The sequence below is a fragment of the Antechinus flavipes genome, chromosome 6, assembly GCF_016432865.1.
Source record: "Antechinus flavipes isolate AdamAnt ecotype Samford, QLD, Australia chromosome 6, AdamAnt_v2, whole genome shotgun sequence".
NCBI classification, from domain to species: Eukaryota; Metazoa; Chordata; class Mammalia; order Dasyuromorphia; family Dasyuridae; genus Antechinus; species Antechinus flavipes.
In genome coordinates, this window is record NC_067403.1 from 132,337,130 (window position 1) to 132,360,324 (window position 23,195).

The 23,195-nt window shown below is 40.8% G+C and overlaps 1 protein-coding gene across 4 annotated transcripts; it reads left to right on the top strand.

The window, feature by feature from the left end:
* On the top strand, positions 1-23,068 carry PITX2 (paired like homeodomain 2). 4 transcript variants are annotated; one of them, XM_051964771.1, is made up of 6 exons: positions 1-201; positions 4,882-4,937; positions 5,438-5,575; positions 17,685-17,765; positions 18,707-18,912; positions 21,740-23,068. In XM_051964771.1, the coding sequence occupies exons 2-6, from the start codon at positions 4,892-4,894 to the stop codon at positions 22,301-22,303; spliced, it is 1,035 nt and encodes a 344-aa protein (XP_051820731.1). In that variant the 5' UTR covers positions 1-201; positions 4,882-4,891; the 3' UTR covers positions 22,304-23,068. The 4 variants fall into 4 exon arrangements, with proteins under 4 accessions (XP_051820731.1, XP_051820732.1, XP_051820735.1 ...); XM_051964772.1 differs by lacking the exon at positions 17,685-17,765; XM_051964775.1 differs by lacking the exons at positions 5,438-5,575; positions 17,685-17,765 and having other exon boundaries at positions 5-201.
* The last annotated feature ends 127 nt before the right edge of the window (positions 23,069-23,195 follow it).

Genomic DNA, 23,195 nt, shown 5'->3' on the forward strand with positions numbered 1-23,195 from the left:
AAAGAGGGAGCCAGCAGCTGGGAGATCTCCAGGTTCCAGAGAGAAAAGTCCCAACTCCCTCGGAACTTTGTACTCTATTTGGGATCCTTTTATTTCTCCTGGTTCCAGGTTTCTGGTGTTTACAAGGAAGCCAGTAGCTCGGATTGCTCAAGCAGTGCAGTGGAAGGCAAAGGACTTGGTAGAGAGCTCAACTTGGAGCCGGTAAGTGGAGGCCATCCCTCCTGCAGGGATGTGAGATAATGCGAGCCCGCGAATTTGTTCCACTTCGGAGAATCATCCACTGTAGGTGATTTGTAGTCTCTCTCTCTCTCTGTGTCTCTCTCTCTCTTTCTGTGTGTGTGTGTGGTGTGTGTGTGTGTGTGTGTGTGTGTGTGTGTGTCTCCCTCTCCGTGTCTTTCTCTCTCTCTCTCTGCGTCTCTTTCTGTCTGTCTGTCTGTCTCTGTCTCTGTCTGTCTGTCTCTGTCTGTGTCTGTGTCTGTGTCTCCCTCTCTGCGTCTCTCTCTATCTCTCTCTGCCTCTCTCTCTCTCTCTCTCTCTCTCTCTCTCTTCTCTCTCTCTCTCTCTCTCTCTCTCCCCCTTTCCCCCTCTCCCTCTCCCTCTCCCTCTCTCTTTTCCTCTCTCCCCCTTTCCCCCTCTCCCTTTCCTTCTTTCTCCCTCTCCCTCTCCCTCTTTCTTCCTCTCCCTCTCCCTCTTTCTCCCTCTCCCTCTCCCTCTTCCTCCCTCTCCCTCTCCCTCTTTCTCTCTCTCCTTCTCCCTCCTTCCCTCCTCTCTCTTTCTCTTTCTCTCTCAACAGATCTTTCAAAGCCCTTTAACTAAGCAAAAAGACTCACAACTCTTTTCCTAGGAGTTGTAGAGGACAACATCAGTGGAGGTCAGTGATGGTATTTACACTGAGGCATCTTCCTCAAAACAGTAACCTTGCTGTTAATAAATCCTGAGGCAACTGGATTAGCATTCTAGAGATAAAGGGCGTAGACGAACAATTTCAGAGTTTAAAAGAATAAATGACCACTTAACTGGCTGCTGCACTTTGAAAAAAAAAATCTTTTAACTAGCAATTAATGATTTAGATAGTAGGCCTAAGTAGCAGTTTTACGGGACACAGAACCTCTTGCCAGGCAGTTCAGTGTAACATTACTTAAAGTTACAAATTATCTCTATTCTACTGATATACTCCCTCCCCTTCTATAAAACTAAAATCGGGCACTTCCGTAAATAAAGTGGTTGCACTGCAATACTTTTTTTTTTTTCAATGAGCAAAATTGTTGATTGTGCAATATTGGGGTGGGGGGGAATAGTTCCTTATTTTCATTCCATTTCATCGAAGTATTTTTTCAGTCTTTCAAGATGATTTCTAAATCAAGCCACAATGATATGATGTGATTGTTAGAGAAAAACAGGGTCAGAATAATGAAATGAAAATAGCAAAATTCAAAAATCCTGGAAAATGTCTTAGTGATGCTTACCTAATTTCTAAAGATCTCCTTGTCATCAAAGAATATTTATTACTTATCAGAAATTAAAATGTCATCAAGTAAAATAGTATTTCCTAGAAAATTCATATGATTGTAGCAAGAAGGAAATAAAGGAAGACAGAGATGTAAGAGAATAAAGATTATGCCTTGACTCAATTATGCAACAATCTTCCAACATTAAAATATTTGGTTTTCAGTATGAATAAAATAATCTCATTTATGAAATGAGTATTTTTTCCTCCAGGAAAATAATTTTCATTTGTTCCTAAATGGTCTTTTTTTCCCACCATGTTCAGATCCTTGTTCTAAAACATTCACAACAGGATGATGTGAATAGCTTTTGAAAAAAATAGGTTAACAATCAGAGTTTTTAATATCGAAATAATATCTATCATTAAATAATCTGAAAGCTTACTCATTCATTTGATATTTGGGGTTCCTAATCTAGGTTTCTAGTATTTAAATCTTTGATTGTAACCTTGCTAACAGGTAAAAACAGTTCGAAAGAATGTAGTGAAAATGTTCATTTATAGTTCAATAATTGTTTTTTCTACCACGATATTTTTTTCAATTGAGAAAAATCTTTTCTGTGGTTTTTTTTTTTTTTGACTTGTTTCTTTTGGCATGTGTATCTGTGTTAGCTAATATGATCATAAGTAACAATTTTCAGGGACTCCTGAAACGGAAATAGACAGAACTGAGATTTGTTGAACAGTCTGGGCACAAAAGAAAGTAGAAGATGTTGTCTTTTTTGAGAGTGTGAAGATTGTCATGAACTTTGGAGAAGGATAACAACTTCTCTTCCAAAAAAAACAAAAAGTTGCCCATCTCAATTTGTTGGATAATTTTGCCACCTGAGCCAGCAGTAAAATGGAGCAAGTGAATTTGTTATGAAAGATTTGCCTTGACAGGACAAGTTTCAGGGCCGGCAGAATCATGATCTGAGGGTACCTTTAAATAAATAGTAGATAGATAGATAGATAGATAGATAGATAGATAGATAGATAGATAGATAGATAAATAGATAGATAGATGATAGAGAGAGATATCTATATAGATATATACATACACACCAAAATATATATATATATATGTAATATATATATATATCAAATTATTTAATCATAACTTAGCTATCAGGCCCTATTATTAAATGAGGCATAAAATGTAGATTCCACTCAGCTTTGAAAATAAATCTTCGGACCATAAGAACACTATCTATGTCCTGGTCTAAGAAACGTGCCTTGACCTCCTTTTCAATCCATAGATTGCGCCCTTTGAGCGCTGTATGTTTGGTTGTCGCCTCTCTGTTTTGTTTTTTGTTTTAAGCACTGGGGCTCTTTTGGAAAAGTGTGCTTCTTTGCTGACTTCTGCTGCTCAGAGTTGTTATGCATATAGTTTTAATTTTTTAAAAGCTACAACAACCAACGAATCTCTGCAGTTGTACCCCTCAGTACTTTGGCTACCAGGCTAATAATGTAGCCAGTTCAGACATTTAAAAAAAAATTACAGAAATGATGATGACATGCAAATTTCCTCTGAAATTATCATAAGTAAACATTTGAAGTCTGGACTAATAAAATCCCATCTGTGTTACTTCATATCGAGTTAGTTGAGAGCTGTGATAATGAATTTTGTAATATCTCATGAACAGACATCTCAATCAGGGACTAATCCTGTGATTTTACTCCAGAATCACTAAATCTGGAGGCGCCAAACTGCTACTCCCGGACATCCCGGGCAAAGCAAAGGAAAACAGTTCCCTTGCCTACAAGCACGCCTGGCTTACTGCCTCCCTCCCTAACCTTTGCCTACCCAAAGAGTAACCAACTTTCCCATTAGGCTAGTGATCTTCTTAATCTATCTCCGATCCTGTGAGAGAGACAGGGACAGAGACAGAAAGAGAGACAGACAGAGAAAGGAGGGAGAGAGTAAGAAAGAGAGAGATATTCCTGTGGGCAGTGAAACTGACCATGGGACCCCACTGCTGGCTGAGCGGTAAGTTTTTAATAAGACGATAGGAGGAATAAGAGTAACTGTAGAAAAGGAGGAAGACGCTACAGTACTGTAGCCTTGTTTCCCCGTTCGTCCTTAGCCCTCTATTCCCCAGACTGCACTCGATCCTCCAAATTTCATCAGCGAGTCTTTCCACTACGGAGCTGAATTGGAAAAATAAAATGAAATGAAATGAAATACCGAATCAAGGATCTCTCTGGCTGGCTGGCTCTCTCTGTCTCTGTTTCTGTCTGATTCTTTCTGCCTCTCTGTATGTCTGTCTCTGTCTCTCTGTCTTTGTGTGTATCTCTCTGTGTCTGTCTCTGTTTCTCTGTCCATCCCCCCCTCCTCCCTCCGCGCTTCAATAGACAGAAATCCAAAGAGCCCAAGAAATGTGTTGCTTTATTCTTCTTTTCTTCTTGCTTTTCCTTTGTAACAAAAACAGAAAGTTTTTCTGTAACCCACCAACTCTATAGTTCGCCGCCTCCGTACTTTTCCCGTTTGTAATGTGGCAAAAGGCCCGCCAACGGCCTCGGTCAATTTTCTGTTGGCTCTATAGAGTGGCTGGAGATTTAAGGGACTACCTGAATTTCCGACGTGGGAGTTGGGGGGAGCAGAAGAAGATCTCTAACGAGGTTCTTTTCAAGTACTTCGAAAGCAATAAACACGCCCAAGAAATTTACTCCAATTCCAAACGCTGTTCTTTCACTCCACTCCCAACTCGCACCGCCTTCTCCCTCCTCTAAGCTCTTGAATTATGCTCTAAGGTAAATGAATGGCTGGGTGAATATCTTCTGAGTAAGGCATGGCTAAATATGGAAAAGTTAATACCGATGGATTAAGAAGCCAGAGTCCACAAGTTACTTGAGCATCCAAAGCCCTTGGTGTAAGTACCAGGGTTCCCTTATGTGTCAGAAGAAATTCAGAGGTGGGGGGAGGGGGAAGACAGTTCAGGGAGAACTAAATGTGAGACTCTCCATGTTTTGCAGTTTTGTAAATAAATGTCACGGGATAGATTTGTCGTTAAAGGCGTCTTTTATCCGGCTTCTTGGGGAGAGTGACTTTTTCGGATTCTGTCATTAGTTTCTTTCTGCAAACGAGTGACCATTTTTAGACGGTAGCCAGCCCTTGCAATGACCCTGAGTTCGTAGTACTCTCATTCTGCACGCCTGGGCGGTGGAAGTACCTGTTGGGAAAGAGCCTGCCGGTGCCTGTGCGGTGCAGAGTATATCCAAGGAAGTTCTAGGATCTTGAACTCCAAAGAGCTTAAATCCGATCCACGAAAGCAAGAAGCTTGTTTGACGCCTGATTACCCGGAGTAGCTAGGCCCCAAATCTTCCTAGACAGTCTGATCCTCGGCAGATCTGGGTCCCAGAACACTTATCACCTTTCCTCTTATTCTTGTTTTCAGGTAACAGGTGATGGAGACCAACTGCCGCAAACTCGTTTCGGCTTGTGTGCAATTAGGTAAGAGGGGGTCACTCGATCTGCGGTGAGGGGAATAGTGGAGAGAGGGGTTGAGAAGCGGTAAAAGAAGAATGCCTTCGAGTTTCACTTTCTAGGGAGCAGCACAAGGCAATGAGGAAACTTAGTGATCTCCCTTGCATCTTTTCACGGTTTAAATAGGAAAGGAAGAATAGGATGTGAAAGGCTCATCTCCTTTCAGAATGCCATGTTCTCAAGATGGGCTGAATGGACCTAAAAAGGGTCATGTATATTCTAGGATAAGGAAACAGGAATTGTGCCACAACAGGTCGATGTCTAAATTTCTCCCCTCATCCCGAGAGCAAGATGATGGTTGCGGCGGCTGTGTTCTCTAACTAGAATCTGATTTCTGTCCCTTTCTCTGTCTTCTCTCCTTATTCTACCTTGCCTCTTCCTTCCCTGTTGCCCTCTCTCTGTCTATATTTCCATGCATCATTGTATGTGTGTCCCTGCTCGTATGTGTCTATGTGTGTATGCCCCAGGCGTACAGCCGTCGGCCGTTGAATGCCTTTTCTCCAAAGACTCAGAAATCAAAAAAGTCGAATTCAATGATTCCCCCGAGAACCGGAAAGAAGTGGCTACCAGCAAGCTCTTCACCAGGCAGCATCCCAATGCCAACGGTAAGCCCTAGGAGCAGGCAAAGCTAAGGCTGGCCAGACCTCCTGAGCGCTCCTCATAGACGCAGCTCCCGGGCATCTGCCTCCAAGTCCGGGAGACTAGGTTAGGATGCTGCATTTGCCCCTCGATTCCTTTGTCGCATAGAACATGCCATGGTGGGACTAGTAGGGCAAAAAAGCTTCGTTTTCTTTGTAAAACTTTAGATTAACGCATATATGGTTGCATGAGAATAATACTTTTCCCCAAAATTCTCCTCTCTCTCTCTCTCTCTCTCTCTCTCTCTCTCTCTCTCTCTCTCTCTCTCTCTTTCTCTCTCTGTGTGTGTGTGTGTGTGTGTGTGTGTGTGTGTGTGTGTGTCTCCCTCCCTCGCGCCCCTTCTCTCTTCCCCCCGCCCCTTCTTGTCTTCTCTCTTCTTCTCTCCTCCCCCTTCCCTTCCTAGAATTTTCTATTTCTACCACCTTTCTTGGCTACTTTAGAAAGCAATAGGGCAACAAAATGGTCCAATAGCGACCTCTGCCGCTCAAGAGATTTTACTACATCTATTTATCCACAAAAGCCTGAACAGGCAACTCTTTTAAATCCTGGGAAGGCCAAATAACTCTTGAACTTTTGCCCAATATGACTGATTTTTGTTGCGGTCGAATTTGTTGAGTGTGCATGTTTAAAATGCGTCATTTTTCCTTATAATGATAGTGATGTCGATGATGCGTGTACTCTGGTTGGAAAGGTGGCGGGTGCTGGTTCCCGCTCAGTGTGGGATAGATCTCAGCCTGGGGATCAGAAATAAACTATGTGGGTGATTTGGCCAATCCTAGAAGTGGTTAGGATTTTTTTTTATAGGAGCTGGGTGGAAACTCTCTCCCGCATGGATTCAGGGGAGTCGACCGTATATTTCATTTGAAAAGCTGTCAGGTGTGTGTACGAAAGGAAAAAAAGAAAGAAAGAAAACGTCTCCACCCATCAAAAAAAAAAAAAAAAAAAAACCCACACACACATTTTCTAAATTGAAATTTGTCCCGAGGGAAAGAAAATCCTCTCCTTCGATGTAAAGGTTAAGAACCAAAACTTAGTCAGTTGTGTTCTATTCTTTGGATTTTCCAGGCGCCACCCTAAATTTAAGAAGCTATGCTCCTTTGAAAGTATGAGAAGATAGAAGCTGAGCCACTTCTGTCCCCCTAATTCCCTTTTTCCGGATTAAAGTTTAAATCTGTGGATATTCTGGAGGATGGGGCTGGGGGGAAGAGTGAAAATAAGCAGTATTTTCCAAAAGAAGGCAAAAGTCACATTTTCCAGGGTTCTATGTAATCCAAGGAAAGTTTAATTTTAAAATACTGCAAATATAAGTAAGGCGGCACATTGTGGAGTGAAGAAGGGACTTTTAAGCTAAAACAATGTATCCCACACGGTCAGTTAAACACTGACTTGCAAAGTGTATAGGATTAACCCCATTGGGTTAAATAGGGGCAATGCAAAGATAACAAGGAGTGATTTCTGTCATTAAGATTGTGTTAAATTCTTCTTCTGTTTGATAATCGGTCATAAAAATAAATTATTAGACCAAAGTGTGTTTGGGATATGGTTTTAAAAAAATCAAGAACAGAGATCATTCTCCATGGAAGTGTGTGTGTTTCTGAGGTGAACTGACCCACTTTCTGTCCGATGAGAAATGTCACAGTTTCAACTGTGCTTTGACTAGCACGTTTGTAGAGAGGAAGCTCTACCAAAAATTAACCATAGAAATATTGGAGGAGGCGGTCACTGAATTACATTTCTCCCTGTCCTTGTGATTAGAAGACAATAAACCCTTCTCCTACTTCACTACTATCACCTTCCCACTTTAGCCAAATGGTTTCTAAGAGCAGGTGGTCTTCGTCACAACCTAAAGAAAATAGGAACCCTGCTAAGTGAGACCACCCCTCCCCCGGAGAAATACATTTTGTGAGCTTTTCCAAACCTATAGTATTCTGGTAGGGATTCATAAAATTAATACCCGTACATAACACCTGACATGCTAACCGTTTACTTTCTTTGTAAAGAAACTAATGGGAGTTAAAGGTAGCCATTAATTAAGAGGCTAGGATATTATGCGTGATTTTAGTTTGGACCTCATTTTTTAGACAGAAGAGAGAAATTGTTAACCAAATGTATTTACTCTTATTAATTTAAAAGAGGCATGTTATTGGAAACATCTGAAAACCTTAAGTTGTTTATTTTAGTTGGATTCTGTTTATATAATTGGATTTTAATTGGAAATAATTCCTTGTTGAGCAGTTAGCCCAGTGTCTGGTACATAATAAGTGCTTAACAAATATTTGACTGAACAACTGACATGGTTTCAGTTATTCTGTCCCTGAAATCATTTTTCCACGGGCCCTTTACTGAGAATAAATAATTTCTGGAGTGTCTTCACACATTAGGACCCCTTTTTAAAAGAAAAGGAACAGAAACCATTGCTCACTTTAGCTTATTTACAATGCATGTGATTAAATGAAATATTTCACTTTTAGCAAAGTTTGCTCTTTTACTAAGGTTCTACTAAGGTTGTCCTCAGGCAACTAAGCATCAAAAATTATAAAGTCAGCATACTCTCAAGTATCCTGATTACTCCACACAGAATAGTTACTTCCTCAATAACTTGTGCTAAAGAACAGATCAAAATTGAAAAGATTCTCTCTGTACGTGTCTGTCTGTGTGACTTTCTCTGTCTCTATCTGCCTCTGTCTGTCTGTCTGTCTTTGTCTCTCTCTCTGTCTCTGTCTCTCTCTCTCTTTCTCTCCTCTCCTCTCCTCTCTTCTCCTACTATCCTACAATAATTTTCAAGTTCAGTAAAATATTAAGACTGATTGGTGAAGATTTGAATGGATTAGCTTCCCTGACCCATATCCATACGAAATTACAGGACTGCAGTTATAAAAATCAAATAGCCTAGAAAGGCCTTTTGAGAGACTTCTAAAGAAAAAAAAAAAAGGAATAGGATTCAAAAGAAAATTTGATAAATGCAAACATGTAAAGAATATTTTAAAAATTGGATTAGGAGCTCTGAATTCCTGGGTGACCTTGGGCAAGTAACATCACTTATGTTTGTTCATTTTTTAAAATGAGCAGGTGGACTTGATTATCTCTGAATACCTTCCATTTTTAAGACTCTATGACTTTAAAATGTTTCCAGTGCAAAATTCCAACCATCATTCATCATCATCAGGCAAGGTACCACTTGCATGGACTTCAGCTAAAACTGAAATTTCCAACAATCTTCAGTGGCTCCTGGAACTCCTGAGGCAACCAGAGAACTGTATAGCCAACCTATCTTTTCAATTGCAATGCCAATAGTCTCCTTGTGCTATTAGACCTTTATCTAGCTTGGGAGTAGTGATTCTTCTATGAAATTAGTATTGCAAACCTGATTAGCAGTAATGTTTCTGCCAGAATCCACTTAAAAGAAAAAAAAAAAACAAAAAAAAAAGTCATCTTTTCACTAGTAACCCAAAAAGTGCCTCTATAATTTATTATAGCTCATTTTGGAATAAGATCTAACCAATAATGTTCTCTGAAGTTTCAACTCAGAATTTTTTCTCATGTCCTTTCCTGTTGCACCTTGAAGAATCACTGAAATTTCCTATATAGTTCCTTTACTCTCTATAAACCTTAAACATAATGTGACCTTTTGTTTTCAAAAAGTATTTGATATCCTACCCTTTCTTTTGAGTCCAGATCCAAGATCCACTAAAGTCTCTTTAATATACCTTAGTCTCAAAAATAGGAAATTATTTTAATTTCTAACTTTGAAATTGGTGATTATTTATTTAATCTCTATGATCCAAGGTTCCTAACTATTCAGGATTTTTTTTTTTTTTGCTAAAAATGAAGTAGAAACTAAACATATATGCCTTTCTTAAGTAGACTTGGGGGAAAAACACTACCCTGAATCTTACTAATATAGAGAAGGAAAACTGTGAATAGCAAAAGACCTTTAGAGTAGAGAGATTTTTTTAGCTCTATCAAGAGAAGAAAAGACAATAAAGGGAATATCTAAAAGTAAAAGTACTTAGGGAGAGAGGGAAGAAAGAGATGCAGGAAAAATCTCTTTTGCCTCTATAACAATATGAATTGATCGACCAATTCATATTGTTATAGAGGCAAAAGAGATTTGGGGGAGGGGTGGAGGGGTTCTCTTTTTTTCTCAAAATCTTTGTTTTATTGGAATTCTGTACAATTCAATGTTTTTTGCTTATTGGTGCAATTTTAGGTTATCTCTAACAATACAAAATGATTATGAGGAACACCATTCAAATGTTTTTCCAACAAAGAGGAAAAAAAGGATGGAAATTAAAAGTTTTTTTTTCTTGTTGGGTTATTATTTTGCATAGCCTATTGTTAATATATGCAAGAGTTGTCAGACTGACTCCGGGGAAAACTAAATGTATAACGAAAGCTTATTCGTGAGCAGGAATATACTAATGGAACAATCTGATGTCTTCTTAATCCTATGTAAAAAGCTTTGTCGTCTTCCTAATATTGACTGAATGGGTAATTAATGGCTCTTCATCTAGTAGAATATCCAGTAATCCAAGATAGGAGAAAGAAAACAAGCCAAAGGTAAAAGACAACTGGACTAGCTTCACATAAGCACCAATTTATCCATTTAGGAAATTATTACGCTCGGAAACAATGATGTTATAGTAGATAAAGTCAAACTACATACCTACGCTTCTGCACCAGTACCTAGCCAAAAGTGTTCTCTCCTTGTCTCTTTGTCTCTGTGTGTGTGTGTGTGTATCTCTCTTTCTCTGTCTCTCTTTCTCTCTCCTCCCTCTTTTCCTGTTTCTCTTTCCCCCTCCCTGTCACTGTCTTTTTCTGTCTCTGTCTTTGTCTTTCTCTGTGTGTGTATCTCTCTCTGCCTGTCTCTCTATCTGTCTTTCTCTTTCTCTCTCTTTCTCCCCTCTCCTCTCTCTTTTTGTCTTTTTCTCTTTCTTCTCGTACATCTTTCTTCTTCATTCATCTGTCCTATTTTTTTTTCCCTCTGGTAGCAGTTAGATAATGTATCTTTACTACAGACCTTCTCTGACATCTGAATTGTGTCTGTGTGGCTTTGCTAACAAATCAAAAAGTTAAAAGCTAAAAGACTTTAGGGGAAGAACAGGGTGGCCTATTGTACATCTGTTGTTTGAGGATCAATCTAGCTAAATCCAAAGAGATTCATCAAAACAAAAACACTGGCCACCAAATGACTTTTTTTTTTGTCTCAAAGTGATTCATGAAAACCTGGAAGGAGTGCAATCTACTTTTTGAGAAAGAGATTCACACCAAGGAAATTGCTAATCTTTCAAGTGTCAGCATATATAATCAACACTTTTGCTATAAAGCATCAATTTGAAGTACCTTAGCCTAAGGAGATTACCAGGGCCAGCAACTTCACTACACCAAGACCATTTCCTCCTAAAACTATTTGCCAAATAACCCAAAGGATGGGGTGTAATTTATAAGAAGGGTGATTTTCTTTGCCAACCTAGTACCCTCATAAATACTATGTTCTAAGCCCATTGTTGGGGGGGAGGTAAGATTGGTGGGGAGGGAAGGGAGTGCTCATATGATTAATTGGGTGAAGTGTGTGTGTGTGTGTGTGTGTGTGTGTGTGTGTGTGTGTGTGTGTTAAAGAGATAAGCAGTAATGGAGTAACTTTATTATGAGGATCTAAACCCTCAAGTGCCAAAGATTCTACCAGCATGTGTTTTTTTTTTTAACACTTTGATATTTTAATTTAAACCTTTAGAAGTAATATATTACTTGGGTTACTACAATGAGGTTGCTTTTTTGTCAGCTGACAGCTTTTAAAATATTATTTCACTAGGGAAATAAAAGCTTCATCTCAGATTATAGGTGGGTATTTTTGGATTTATGTGATTTATGGTCACCATGACAACTAATGCTGAATGTTAGCTATCCTCATGTCTAGCACAGGGAAAGAGGGACAAAAAGAAAAAAGAAGAACCAACAAACGATAAGGGTAAGGAAGAAAAAGAGAAAAGTGGAGGGAGTGAGGAAAACAGAGAGACAAGGGAGTTTTAATCAAAATATTGTAAATAAATTCGTTATCATCTCTTCCTTGAGTGCAAACATTCAAAATAAGAACCCTCTTTTCTCTCTGTCTCTCTATCTTTCTCTCTCCCCTACCTCCTTCTCACACATACACCCATTCCTTCTTCCCTCTTTGTGTCTGGCTGTCTATTTCTCCCCTTTCTCTTTCTCACCTTTGGATAAGTTAACCCCAACCTAAACATGAAGCCTAATTTATTCTGACCTGAAGAGAATTTAGCTTAGAAATCACATTCACTAATTTGTTTCTGTCCCTTCGGATTTTGCTGTCTCTTCTGCCTCTATTTGAGATGCTTTCAGTGGGGAGCAAGATGATTTTCCAGAAAATATAAACTTCCTAGCCCATTTTCTGAAGAGTGAAATAAAAGCTCTTTTGGCTATTAGGGGAAACTAGACCTAGACATCTAAAAAGTCCCAAAATTTTACTTTCTTAAATACTTTTTACAGCACATTCTTTGACTTTTTTTTCTTCTTTTCTTAAACATGGTAGGGAATAATTGTCATGATTCTATGTTTGCAGTGTTTTTTAAAAAGATAGACTCCCTTGAACATATATATATATATATATATTCCAGACATTTACTGTTTTATGTAGGAGGGACATGTCACTTCAATGCATTTCTAAAGGCCATGCTGACTGATCACAATATTTGCTTCTTCAAGGCCCAATAATTTTCATTCTGCCTAGTTCTCACTCTAGGAAAGGGATGAAGTTGCCAAAGACATGATATGCAGACAGATAGAGAGCAAGCATAAAGTATGATCTCTTGGTGTTTTACACGATCTTGACATTCCCTTTGAATCTTGTGGCTCTGAGATTCGAAATCCAGAAATTCTCAATGTTCGAAATATAAATCTGTGTTCTTCCTAGAGAGCTGTATATAACATTTCCTCTTCAATACTCTGTCCTGCCATTTATTGATCTTGTAAGTTTTCAGGGAAGAATTCCCCAAGAGGAACTGTTGACAGATAACTTCACTTGTAGTGAAGACCCATTCTTTATTTTGATAGCCCTATTTTTGAGTTTGTCTGTCCCACTGCCTATTTCCCCCATAAGGTTCAGAGACTGAAACCCATTTTGGGGAAAGCTTAATCAGTGTTTGTACCCTGCCTCTCTGAGCTCATTACTTTAATTGCAAAGGGAGAGTAAGAGCAACAAATACTAACTAGTGTGAAATTAAGTAAGACTTATTTTTTTTTTATCTAAATTTAAGTTCAAAACATGTCTGACCTCATGTCAGATATTCCATTTCTCTAACAATATTTTTGGAAGAATTAAGAGAAATCCAACAAAGAATACTTTCTAATGTTTCTGGGAGTTGAACTCTTTTCCTTGATTTCACTTCCCACCACCAACCATTCCTATCCCCAATGATCAAGACTAGCACCTCACTGCTTGCTATGTCAGATACTGATTTTTTCTTGGTTGCAATTTCTGTGTTAGAGGCAGGAGATCAAGATAATTTGTACAACCAGACAAATCAGCTTCCCATCTAAGTCTTATTAGAACTAAACTCCCCCATCCTAATGGCCAGTGCATACATTCGTACATACATATATACACATACATATACACATGCACATACATACACACATGTATATATGCATGCATACACAGTCACACCTCTTTTTCTAGGCCTTTCCTTCATTATAATTTTCCTCTGGGGCAAATTGGGGTTAAGTGACTTGCTCAGGGTCACACTGCTAGGAAATGTTAAATGTCTGAGGGCAGATTTGAATTCAGGTCCTCCTGACTTCAGGGCTGGTACTCTATCCACTACACCAACTAGCTGCCTCCCTTCATTATAAATTTGAAATTAATAATCCCAGTTTGGTTTGGTTTGGTTAATGAAAAGGGCTTTTTATCTCCAGTCTCCTTTCCTAACACTCTTTGTCCAAATGAAAATTTAGTACCCACTTCTATGCTGTTGGGCTCGGTAGTAATGTTCAGTAAGGTAGACGCGTCTAAATGGAAAGGGAGAATGAAAGTGATTGCCTTAATAATTTTTTTTTAATGTAAAAGAAATGTAATGCAAAGAAAGTACATATCTAGCTCATTTATCTGGCTAATTCAGAAAACTTTCTTTTAATCTGTAGCCTCTCGATAATTTGTTCCTCTCTCTTTTTTATTCTGCAATATGTAGAACAACTTAAAAATCTTTCTTTTTTAGATAGTAGAGAAACAAGTAAACTCTATTTTTCTTTCCCCTGCTTTTAACCAAAGAACTTACAATGCAAGCTTCTTGAGGACAGATATTGTTTCGGTTTTTGTTTTTGTATGGCCAATCTAGCACTACTCCAGGAATAAACTATGAGATTAATAAATATTTATTATTTATCCCGCAATTGAATTAAATCATTCTAAACCAATAGTCTTGGAGATGTCCATAATAAACTAAAATGTTCGTTCTTTTCCATTTTCCTCTCCTCCCTTCCTTCTGTTTGATCATATAGAATCATTGTAGAATGTTGGAGATGAAAGAAAAGTGAAGTAATCTCTAACGCAATGTAGTCATTTTGCAGATGAAGAAAGTAATCATTTCGCCTCTATTTGTCTTGATGAAAAAGCTATTGTCTATAGAGACCTACTGCCCATAGGTAAACCAATTCTCTACTTTATTTTAATAAGGGCTTGAGGTTGAGAGCTGCTCAGTGAACTAAATTAGGAAACAGTTGAGGGAGTCAACTTTCCAATATAATAGATTTTTTTTCCCCTCATAGTCTCCCTTCCTCCTTGCTCCCAACCAAAGCAAACTTGAAGTTTCAGTCTTAAAGGAGAAAGGAAAACAGGCGACTGAGATGGTATATTTTTTCATCCCTTGATGAAGTCCATTCCTTAGAGACAGCTTTGGGGGAAGTGAGGTTTGGGGGGACTGCAGCTATGCAGAGATTTTAAAAGACGAGAATATGATTAGTAAATACGATGTGCAGAATGGATCTGAATTCATATTGACTTAGTTATAGGTCATCCGCTGGCGGTGCAATGGGAGGAAATATTTACTTTACACATATACTTTATGATCTTGGGGGAATTAGAGGAAATTCAATAAAACGTCCAGAATCATTTAAAACCCTTATTTAAAAGACTTAAGCAAATTAGAGTCTTATCAGATTAAAAGCCACTACAAATGTAAGAGCATTGTCTTCATGGAAACGCTGTGGGGTCTGAAAAGGAGATTCTTTGCCAAATCTGAGGGATAAAACACGTCATTTAAGCACCAGATAATGAGGAGAATGTAAATTAATTTAACCTTCTTTACCAACAGGCTGCCGAAATACTATGCATAATTTAGTGACAAGATTGTAATGTTATAATATGGAGGCGCATATGAGCATCAGCTAAGGGAACCTATTTTAAGAAGGGGGAATAAGAGATCTTAGCAGGTGTGTATTCTGTGGGGAGGGGAGGGGATATGGAGGAGGAGACAACTAAAATGAGAAAATGCACGTTAGCTAAATTTTCGTAAAAGTTTGAGCATAACTTTCCAGAAAGAAAGGCAAACACTCATTTACTTTTCTAAACTAATTCCCCTAGGGTTGCTTAAAAGTGTGAGGGACATGGTGTAGAAAGACCTTGTTTGCGGCAGTACAAAGGAAAGGCATAGGTTTCAAATATATTTGCAGTCTGATAGTTCTGCCCTTTTCCACACTGAAATAAGTTTCCAAATCATGTGAACAAGGCCAAAGAGATAGAATTTCTGAAGATACCCAGCATTGATGCTGCAAATCATTGACAGTAACGTCAAACAAATGCACAGTCGGTGACGATAACACTAACTCCACAATAAAACAATCACAAAAGCAGAAACCCAAGGAGAGATTAGTTTGCGATCTCTATGTGACCTACGAAAGGACAAAGTTGTTTTCTATTTTGTACTTTTTCTATTACTTAGATTTCCTTTAGAAAATAATATATTTATAAGCGGAACGGGTTATCCAATTAGAGGCAAGTGTTCTGTCTCAGAGGGTTGCATTTTCTCTTGGCTTTATAAATCTGTAAGGTTTTACATTATCTAGCTCAGATCTCACTCCAAACTTTCCACCCTCTGTGATACCTCTCCTTAACCCCTGGACTTTTGGGCTTATAGATTGGGGAAGGAAGAGGGGGGAATATAAGCAGAAAATATAATTAAGGGGTTTTTTTTTTTATTAACTTTGAAATGAGAAATTTGGAAGCGTTTTTAATTGTGGAACGCTCATTAAAGCATATCTTATATGTAATTATCCCAAAGTGGACTTGAAGCAAATTGATAACAAAGTAAACAAACGCGTCAGATTTAAAGCAGGGTTTCAGAGAGAACGAGCTTAATACAGGGTACAAGGAATTTAAAAGATATAGGATATGTGTCTTAATGAATGTTAAGTAGAAAGGATAAACCTTCATTTATTTGGAAAAGCTAATTTGAACTTTCTGTCCCACTATTATGACTGAGGTGGGTGGGTAGTGTAAAGCGAACAATTTTTGAGAAAGTGAACTGATGGTATATTTTGTATTAAAAAAATCTAATGCGAATAATAAATTCATTTCTAGTTAAGATATTTTTTGTGTGACAGTGGCTCCATCTGTTTTTACTTATCGGTAGTCTTTTCGGGGGACGGGGGGAGTTCTTTGAACTTAAATATAGATTAAGGTATCATTTGCCTGACAGAAACTTTGGAGGACATTTTAAGATTTGAGGGTGTGATTTTTTTTCCTGATGGGAAGCAATAAAACACATTTTAACGTAACAAATAGTCTAGATTGACACTGAAGAAAGGTATTGATCAAGCCTAGTTACTGTCTTCGAGCTTCCCTTTCCATGCTCCCGCTGCGTTCTGAGATTCCCATTTGCCTTCCCTTTCCAAAAGACAAATCTCTAGTTGTTCGGAGAGAACTAGATTGTGTCGCTTCTAGGGATTTTTTAGTCCAGCCCTACTCCTCAATTAGGTTCTGGTCTTTAGAGTATCCCTTCCTCAACATTCAAGTCTCCTGATTGGTGGGCAGCGACGTCATTCCTGCCTTGAGAGGCGGTTCCAGGGGAGGAGGTGGAGGTGGAGAAGGGCTGAGGAAGGAAGGAGCCGAATGACGTTTATGCCAGAGGAAGACCGCCTCTGGTTTTAAGATGTTAGGCCAGATGGGAAGGGGCTGAGCCGCTGCTCGGGTCCGCTGCTTGCTTGGGTGCTGTGAACGAATCTGAGTGTGAGACAGGTTTAGGGAAAGCGGGTTACATGGGGTCGCACCAGTGTAAGTGCGTTTATCTGTGAGTGTGTGTGTGTGTGTGTGTGTGTGTGTGTGTGTGTGTGTGTGTGTTTTGAGGGAAGGACTCTCTTCACTGTTGCTGCCGCAACCTCTTTGGATATGATTTCATCTACCTGTCCCTGTCACTCTTGACACTTCTCTGTCAGTGCTGCTTGCAAAGAGGGCGGGCGGCAGTAGAGCTTTTTCGGGTGATTATTAGGCTTACTCATCTGAGGTCTCTTTCTCCCCCTACTTTTTATTCCTTTTGACCTGGGAGCTCTCTTCGGAAGAATTCCGCTAAGCTGTGCTCTCTTTCCCACCCTACTCCCACGCCCCTCAAACCCTATGCTTCTCTTTTCTTTGGGACTAGAACGCTTACTGGGGTCCGGCAGGGCTCTCCCACTGAAACATCTAGAAGAGCTTTCTCTGTAGACAAACTCCGGTGGTTTCTTCAACCCGGTTCTTGCCATTGCCTCTACTGTTTGTTTCCGAGCGCTTGAAAGGCAGAGGCGGCAGCGGCTGTGGTCCGGGACAGCGAACCTGAAAAGCCGAAGCTAGCGGCTGCGGTCACCGGACTTGGGGGTAGGGGGGTGGAGGGCGTAAGGGCGCTTTCCGAAGACTTGCAGCAAGACGCTTGGCGTTGTGCTTCCTTTGGTCAATGAACTGCATGAAAACCCCGTTCCATTTGGAGCATCGAGCCGCAGGGACTAAGCTGTCTTCCTCCTTCTCCTCTTCCTCTTCTTCCTCCTTCTGTCATCATCACCAATCTCCACCGGCCATGGCTTCGGTTCTGGCTCCAGGGCAGCCACGTTCGCTGGATTCCTCCAAGCACCGGCTGGAGGTGCACACCATCTCAGACACTTCCAGTCCCGAGGCCGCAGGTAAGGGAACGGGACAGCCCTGCTTCTGCTCAGCTCACCCATCCACCCCACCCCCATTGCTAAGTCTTACGTCGCCCCCTATAGCTTCCAGGGAAGTCTATCTGCCTTGCATCCGAACCCCTGATTGGGGGCGTCAGCAGCTAACCCCAGGGACTCCTCCCAACCTGTCCGAGCACTCTTCCCTATCTCCTCTTCCTTTCTTCTCCTGGATAGAACTGACTGGGTTGGCATAGGCAAGAACTCTTTTGTCCTCCGCCTATTTTAGAAAATTACTACCCGCCCGTCCCCTCAGTCCTTGTTTCCCCTTCAGTGTCTTGGGGTGCAAAATCCTACACTGCAGTTTAGCAAAGGACGATGACACTGAGTTCTCTCAGCTTCCTGTGTGTCTTCTCCTTCCAACTTCAACTTTCCAAGGAGCTCGAGGGGCTGTGGTTTAAAAGGCAAGCAGCTCTCCTTGAAACTCCTTGGGAAGGTGACAGACAAGATTCGCTCTAGGACGGTGGGACTTCAGTGCAGATGGGAGCCCAGATTGATATAGCCCTGCTTACCCAGGTGAAACCTGTTTTTTCTATCCGGGGGTCTGAACGACCCGTGTTTGTTTCGAGGACTGTATGTGTGTGACTTGTGTAAACAGATAAATATGCAGGCACGTGCTCTTAAAAAAAAAAAAAAAAAAAAAAAAAACTAAAACAAACATGTAAATAGCGCGCCTTGGGGGGGGAGGGGGGAGAGAAGTGAAACACTCTCGCGCGCACACACATAAACACGGTGAGAGAAGCTATAGTAATCTTCAGAGAACACCCTCCCAGAAAAAAACAGCCCAGATCCTTCTTCCAGGGAGGCATCCATAGAAGCGGAATTTCTTGGCTGGGGATTTAATTGTTGTTTTTAGCTAGTTAAGAGTGACAATGACCGGATTCCTTTCTACCTTGTCTTCCCAGAAAAAGATAAAAGCCAGCAGAACAAGAATGAGGACGCCGGGACTGAGGACCCATCCAAGAAGAAGCGGCAGCGGAGGCAGCGTACCCACTTCACCAGCCAACAGCTGCAGGAATTAGAAGCCACCTTCCAGAGGAACCGCTACCCCGACATGTCCACCCGAGAAGAGATAGCCGTATGGACCAACCTCACGGAAGCCAGAGTGAGGGTAGGCATGGCTATTTAGTCTGAGAGGGTTTGGAGATGAGAATGAAGAGAAAGGGGATGGGACTGGCATTGGTCTAGGAGATGGGAATGGAAGAACAGTACTAAAGGGTATGGAAGAAAAGTCGGGAAACTTCGGTGCCTTGCCTTTTTCTCTTTAGTTGCAGCGGAAAGGCAGCCTGCTATGCGTGTATGAACGTGTGCAACACGCGCAGCTAGACCTCTTCCCCTACCTTGTATGTAGAAGGGCTGCGCCCCAGTTTTCCGCTTTGCATTATGTTTCTTTGGCGTGAAACGATATGCTAACAACCAGGAAAAGAGTTCAGAACAGGCTCAAACCTGTGCTGGCTTTAACTAGAAAAAAGCTGTAAAAATACATGAGGGCTGGTACTCTTTTCAGATATATTCCCTGCTGCCCTACCCTGTATTATTCTCTCTCCTTTTTCTCATTCTCTCTTCTGTGGCTCGTTTTCTCTCTCTCCCTCTCAACCACTTCCCCTATTAGGGGGCGGGGGGGGGGAGGGAGGGGTTGTTTTGTTATTTGTTTGTTTTTTAACAACTGCTCAAGTATCTCTCGATTTCCACTCTCTATGTTTTAAGATTTCTGCTTACAAAATTTAAATGCACAGTTAGTATCACGCTTGTTCTTGTTTTTTAAGAGCCAGAAATATCTTGGCATTTTTTTAGATTTTGGTTTATTTAACTTTCCGTAAATAGGAGGCATCCTTTGGAATTGGATCCCCAAACCCTCCCAAAATGATAATTAATATAAATTTCAGGACTTACCTTAAATGTGAGGCAGGGTCGGCCTTTTAATGACTTAAAGTGAATTCAAACACATATTTCCCCTTCAAAAAGCTCATTTTTAAACTGATCAGCAAAAAAAAAAAGTGTCCAAAATAAATATTAAAATATATACACGAACACACCGAGAACTGAAAAATTAAAAAAAAAAATACAATATAGGTTGGGAGACTGAAGATGAACCACTAGTTATTAATAGGAATTGAACTATTAATGCTTTTATACAAAAGGGGGAGGGGGAAACGATCCAACAACTCCAGAAACCCCAGGTAAAAAATAAAACTCGATCTCTATTTATGTGAGCCTGTTTAAATATGCGTAGAAGTGTGTTTCTTAGTAAAATAACCAGGATGAGGTTGAAAACTGTTTTAGTTTAACCGCGAGGAGCCGAGAACTTTAGTTATTGCTCCATTGTTTTCGGGGAAGGTCAGTCTTTCATTAGCCCGCGTTTGCAAAGAGCCAACTGCCTAGCATGTACTTCTGCCCGGGCAAAGTTTAGGTGGCCTGGAGTGGGAACGACTAATGCGGCCTTGGGGTTTCAGTGAAATTCTAAAAACTTGTTATCTTTTATTTTCTCTATCCCCACCTCTACTCCTTTTGACTGTGAGTACACACTTCTCCCGCATTAGACTAGAGTCCCGAGCTGTCTTTTGCAACGCTTTCTGCAAATACTTCCCTGCTTCCCTAGTCTAGCTTTTCGGTGAGCCAAGAAAGAGCAGAAAGAGCTTTTTATAGCAGTCGGGAGCAAAGAGGAAAGGGAATGAAAAGAAAACCGAGAATGCTAGGAAAAAAAAAAAAAAAAGAAAGAAAAGAAAAAGAGGATTAAGAGGCTGGCCCAATGGAAATCTGTAATGTAAAACATCACTGGTGTCAGAAATGAGTTCCCAGAGCCTAGGCCTCCCTTCAATCCACAAAACTGGCTGGTGGGTGGCTGATGGACTTAGTCAGATGTGGATTGGGAGCGGGGTTGTGTAGGGGCCATGAGTGGGGGCCGCCGTCTGCGAGGGCCCCTAGTTTGAGGGAATGCCTGCGCGGCTAGGCGGCAGAGGGTCGGAAGTTTGAATCACAGAAAAAGGGGAGAGTGGATTGTGCGAGGGGGCGGAGGGGGGAGGAGGAGAGAAAAAGCTAAAAAGGGGGAAAGATTGAGGGTGGGGGAAGGGTATGGAAGAGTGTGTTGCGGAACGATCCGCTCTGTGTTATGTTCAAAGATCTTGGGATTTAAAGAGTTGTCGACGCAGCCGGCCTTGGGCTTTTTATTTGCTTGTTTTGCTGGTCCGTTTAAGGGGACATGTATTGCTTACGGTGCTACTGAACCATATTACCCTTGTGCCTCCGAGTTGGGAGTGCTCAGGCGATGAATGGAGAATTGGGGTGAAGAGGCAGAGAAGCACTGCTTGAGCTATCTTCTCTTTTTTTTTTCCTTTTTTTTTTCCGGGGGTGACTTTTTGATGGGAAAAGGAAAGGAAGGAAGGAGAAGGAGAGAGAGAGATCTTAGTTAAAGAAGATTGAGTTTTTAAAATACAGGACGGAGGAGGGGACGCTAGAAAGACACTGTCCACGCATTTTATTTAGAGTCAGTATTTCCACAGCCAGAAGAGGATTGAATTAGGGCCCTAGACATCAGAATGCAGTAAATTCAGCCTGAGAATTGTGTCTAGCCTGGCCGATCTCCGAGCAAGGGTTTGTGCTCCTCCATTGCACCCTCCAATCTGGGGGGAGAGGAGAGGGAAGTTAAGAGAGAGAGAGGAGAGACAGAGAGAGAGAGAGAGAGAGAGAGAGAGAGAGAGAGAGAGAGAGAGAGAGAGAGAGAGAGAGAGAGAGAGAGAGTTGTTGAAGTGAGTGAGGCGACCTGCGAGTAGAGGTGTAGGATGGGAAGCTAGCTGGTAATTAAAGGCAACCAGGGGCTAATGACAGCGGAGGAGAGACAGAGAAAACGAACGACTTTCTGTCACGTTTTCTGGGACCTCACTAATCTGTGTTCTTGTCCCCTCCTCTTTCTGCCTTCTTCCCACCTCATTTCCTTTCAGGTTTGGTTCAAGAATCGCCGTGCCAAGTGGAGAAAGCGAGAGAGGAACCAACAGGCCGAGCTATGCAAGAACGGCTTCGGGCCCCAGTTCAACGGCCTCATGCAACCCTACGATGACATGTACCCGGGTTACTCCTACAACAACTGGGCTGCCAAGGGCCTCACCTCGGCCTCTCTATCTACTAAGAGCTTCCCCTTCTTCAACTCGATGAATGTCAACCCCCTATCTTCACAGAGCATGTTCTCCCCGCCTAACTCCATCTCGTCCATGAGCATGTCGTCCAGCATGGTGCCCTCGGCGGTGACTGGCGTCCCGGGCTCCAGCCTCAACAGCCTGAATAACTTGAACAACCTGAGCAGCCCATCGCTGAACTCAGCTGTGCCAACGCCCGCTTGCCCTTATGCGCCGCCGACCCCTCCGTACGTTTACAGGGACACATGTAACTCTAGCTTGGCCAGCCTGAGACTGAAAGCGAAGCAACACTCCAGCTTCGGGTACGCTAGCGTGCAGAATACGGCGTCCAATCTGAGCGCCTGCCAGTACGCGGTAGACAGACCAGTGTGAACCCCAGGACCACCAAAGCGCCTATCCAGAAAGCTGGCGGGAGGGCGACTAGGGGGGTTGTGAGGGAAACACAGGTTTTTAAATACTGAATGGGAAAATCCCTTCCTGGAAAAACTGAGAATTCTACTAGAAAGTAATGAGCACACAAAAAAAGAGAGGGATCGAAAGAGAGAAAGACTAGGAAACCATTGAAATAAAAAGCGCTCTTTTGTTTTCAAAGGAATTTCCTCAGTTTCCGACATCTTTCACTGAAAGTATTTCCAACAGTAACAAGGACATATATATATATATATATAAATATATATGGACAAATGTTTGACTGGATATGACATTTAAATGTTACTATAAGCTTGTTATTTTTTAAGTTTAGCATTGTTAACATTAAAAATGATTGAAAGGATGTATATATATGGAAATGTCAAATTAATTTTATAAAAGCAGTTGTTAGTAATATCACAACAGTGTTTTTAAAGATTAGGCTTTAAAATAAAGCATGTTATACAGAAGCGATTAGGATTTTTCGCTTGCGAGCAAGGGAATGTATATACTAAATGCGACACTGTATGTTTCTAACATTATTATGAAAAAAAATTTGTGTGAATATCAGTTTTAGAATAGTTCCTCTGGTGGATGCAACGATATTTCTGAAAACTGCGATGTAAAACTTGCCCTGTGTATAACATTTCTTACTATATTATTGTTTTACTTTTCAGTAAACATGAAAAAATGTGTTTTATTTCATGGGAGTAAAATATACCGCATACATATTGGTCTGGATTATTTTTCTCTTAATCTGAACAGCGGCAAGTGCTTCACAAAGAATGACTTCTAATTTCATCTCTTTGCCTGTCTCCATAGAGAGCACAGTATTTTCTTTTCTTGATAGGATACA

What these genes read in the sequence shown, in the direction of transcription:
- PITX2 (XM_051964771.1), top strand. Translation starts at nt 4,892, where the DNA reads ATGGAGACCAACTGCCGCAAACTCGTTTCGGCTTGTGTGCAATTAG. An exon ending in GCAGCATCCCAATGCCAACG is followed by an intron (nt 5,576 to 17,684) that starts GTAAGCCCTAGG and finishes TTCTGGCTCCAG; the next exon opens with GGCAGCCACGTTCGCTGGAT. An exon ending in TCACGGAAGCCAGAGTGAGG is followed by an intron (nt 18,913 to 21,739) that starts GTAGGCATGGCT and finishes ATTTCCTTTCAG; the next exon opens with GTTTGGTTCAAGAATCGCCG.